This window comes from Orycteropus afer, unplaced genomic scaffold, assembly GCF_000298275.1.
Source record: "Orycteropus afer afer isolate SDZICR_OR568_19922 unplaced genomic scaffold, OryAfe1.0 scaffold00099, whole genome shotgun sequence".
Lineage (NCBI taxonomy): Eukaryota > Metazoa > Chordata > Mammalia > Tubulidentata > Orycteropodidae > Orycteropus > Orycteropus afer.
The window spans coordinates 6,805,770-6,808,600 of NW_006921686.1; the positions used below are offsets into that span (position 1 = coordinate 6,805,770).

Genomic DNA, 2,831 nt, shown 5'->3' on the forward strand with positions numbered 1-2,831 from the left:
GCATGCACACCCACACATGCATCCATACACACATGCATCCATGCACACACGCACATGCATTCATGTGCACACATCCACACGTGCATACACTCACACATGCATCCCCACACACACGTACACATGCACTTACACACATGCACACTCACACACATCCATGCACACACATGCGCTCACACACATGCACACACTACTAACAGGATACCATCCAGTTCAGTCCCTCTCGTGGTGACCCCAGGTGTGTCCGAGTGGAACTGTGCTCCGTACAGTCATCGGTGGCTGAGTTTTCAGAAGCCCCTCACCAGGCCTTTCTTCCAGGGAGCTTCTGGGTGGATTCAACTAGCAGCCTTTCGATCAGTAGCCAAGCAATTAGCCCCGTGCACTTTCACACAGACACACCCCCATCATTCGGAAACAACTGTCCTGGTCACCTGGGTCCCTCTTCATCCCCTCTCTCCTTTGGTGCACAGAAACTACCTGCTCGCCCGCCACCACCCTCCATTGTCGTTCTGTTTCCCCAGCCCCCATGGAGGTGAGTCCATGGCCCTCTGGCCTCCCCTGCCCCACCACCCTACCTCCATCACTCATAGGCAGCAGGACTGGCCCAGGATGGCCCACCCTCAACCACCTCTGCTTACCCCACCTGCTAGGCACTGTTGGGCCAAACGTGGACACTGATCAGGGGCCTTTGAACCGTGATGGGGGACAAGAGGTCCTCAGAAAATGGCATGAAATTGAAACGGAAATGGACCCTTCACAGACCTCACCCCCCCTCGGCCACCCACCTCGGCTGGCAGTTGATTCCGCTCTTGGAACCAGGCCGTTCCACCACACAAAGCTCCCCGGCCGCTGTGGGGACCAGGGACAGAGACGTGATCAAGGAGGCCTCTGTCCACCATCTACACCTTGACCCTCCCTCCCCATGGTCACTTTCCACCCTAGTTCCATGTGTCCCTCCTGGACTGGGGCCCATCTGCCTCTCTCACACACCCCACCACAGCCTCCCCAAAAGATGACAAGCTCTTGTCATTCCCTCCATATCACCTCAGCACCCTGACGCCCTTCCCCTCAGCCACAGACAGGAGCCCTCGTGTTGTCCACATCGGCCTTGTTTTGGTGAGTTTGGTTGGTTTTGCTAGGGCTTGGTTTGTGGGTGAGGCGGAGACAGGGGCCACACGTTTATTTCTCCTCTGACAAGTCCCGCCTCTTCCAGCTGTCCAGAATGTACTTAAGAAGGAGGCCGAGTCTGCGGCGGGCCGAGAGCGGGGCTTCCTCGCCGCCACCCTCCCCGGCAACCCTCTTTTCCACACTGCTGTCGCCGGCCGCCTCCAGGCTGAGCTTGGGCTGCGGTTCGTCCTCCTCCAGGGCCTTGATGCGGACCCTCTGGGCGTCCTCGGCCATCTCGTTGAGGCAACCCTGCAGAATGGTGTACACGGTGCCGAAGCTGATGCCGCCGGCCACCAGTGTGCCAAACACGGGGATGCCCTTCTCGAAGGCCCGCGCCACCCTCATGGCGCCGTCTGAGGACCGTGAGTAAAGCCGCAGCACCGTCTCCGGTGACACCTCGTGGGCCAGCGGCGATCGGATGACCGAGCGCAGGTCTCCGGCCTGCTTGCCCACCTGCTCAGCCAGCTTGGCCAGTGAGTCATCGTCCAGGCCGAAGCTGCGGTGGTAACCTCGCAGTGAGCGGACCAGCAGGGCGTCGTCATAGGCGGCCGCCAGCCCGGGCACAGGCAGGGCCTGGATGACACCAGACACCAGGGCCGTCTTCAACACCTGCTCCTGGAGCATGTCCTTCTTCTTCTGCAGGGCTTCCAGTGAGATGTCCGGCAGTGACAGCAGGCCCGCGTGGCGCCGGTGGGCAGGCAGGTCGTGCTCCCAGGTGGACACAAGCAACGGGAAGTCGTAGCGGGCCGGCGAGAGGTTGGACACCAGGAAGATGCGGGGGTCAGACACACCGGCTGCCCGCAGCCGCTCGGCACAGTGGTCCCGGATCTCCTGCAGGACAGTCGCCTCGCTGAAGCCAGAGGGGCGCTGGATGCGTGTGGCCGCCAGGTCCTCGTCCACCTTGGTGCGCACGAAGTAGAACTTCTTCCCCTGGCGCAGGATCTCCGAGGCCAGACGCGTCTCGACGGCCCCGCAGCGGCGAGGGGACACCAGCAGGAAGAAGTCGTAGCGGCCAAAGTCCACCTGCTTCAGGTACTTGTCAGCCGAGCAGCCCGGAGAGCCGGCACCCGGAAGGTCCCACAGGGTCACGTCTGGAAACTGTGGGTGCGGGTAGGGTGATGGCTGCATGGTGGTCTCCACCACTCCTGTGAGCGCCGCGCCGGGGTCCTCGGCCCCCAGGCCCCGCAGGACGTTGATGAGGGACGACTTGCCAGCGCCTGACTCACCTGTGACGCCCACCTCCAGGCCGATGCACTCCGAGGAGGCCAGCAGCTCACGGAGGCGCGAGGCGGCCTGGGGGAGGTCACCCGACTCGAAGGCCGTGCGAAGGGCCTCTAGCTCTTCCTTGGTCATGAGGATGGTGGCTTCCTCTTCCCCGGGCACTGCCCGTGACCTCGAAGTAGCCATGGTGGCCAGCGTTCTGAGGATGACGGGGGACAAGGGAGAGTCACAGGACGCGTGATCCTCGGCGTCTGCGGGGGAGACCTCCTGGGCCTTGGCGGGGAGAAAGAGAGAGACACGGGCCTGTGTGAAGGCCGTCTGTCTGGGAGCCAAAACCGTCTCCACCTCTAGAACCCGGGGTACATTTTTGGCAGGAGTTAGGAGTCCCTGAGCGGTGCCAACACTTAATGCGCTCAAGGGCTAACCAAAAGTTTGGTGGTTCGATT

At 61.9% G+C, this 2,831-nt stretch overlaps 1 protein-coding gene across 1 annotated transcript; it reads right to left on the minus strand.

The window, feature by feature from the left end:
- Positions 1 to 1,176: 1,176 nt before the first annotated feature.
- IRGC (immunity related GTPase cinema) lies at positions 1,177 to 2,571 on the minus strand. The gene has a single exon (XM_007942926.2). The coding sequence runs from the start codon at positions 2,569 to 2,571 to the stop codon at positions 1,177 to 1,179; it is 1,395 nt and encodes a 464-aa protein (XP_007941117.1).
- Positions 2,572 to 2,831: the final 260 nt, after the last annotated feature.

Bases quoted from the DNA above. Each gene is read 5' to 3' on its own strand.
- IRGC (XM_007942926.2), bottom strand. From the start codon at position 2,571: ATGGCTACTTCGAGGTCACGGGCAGTGCCCGGGGAAGAGGAAGCCACC.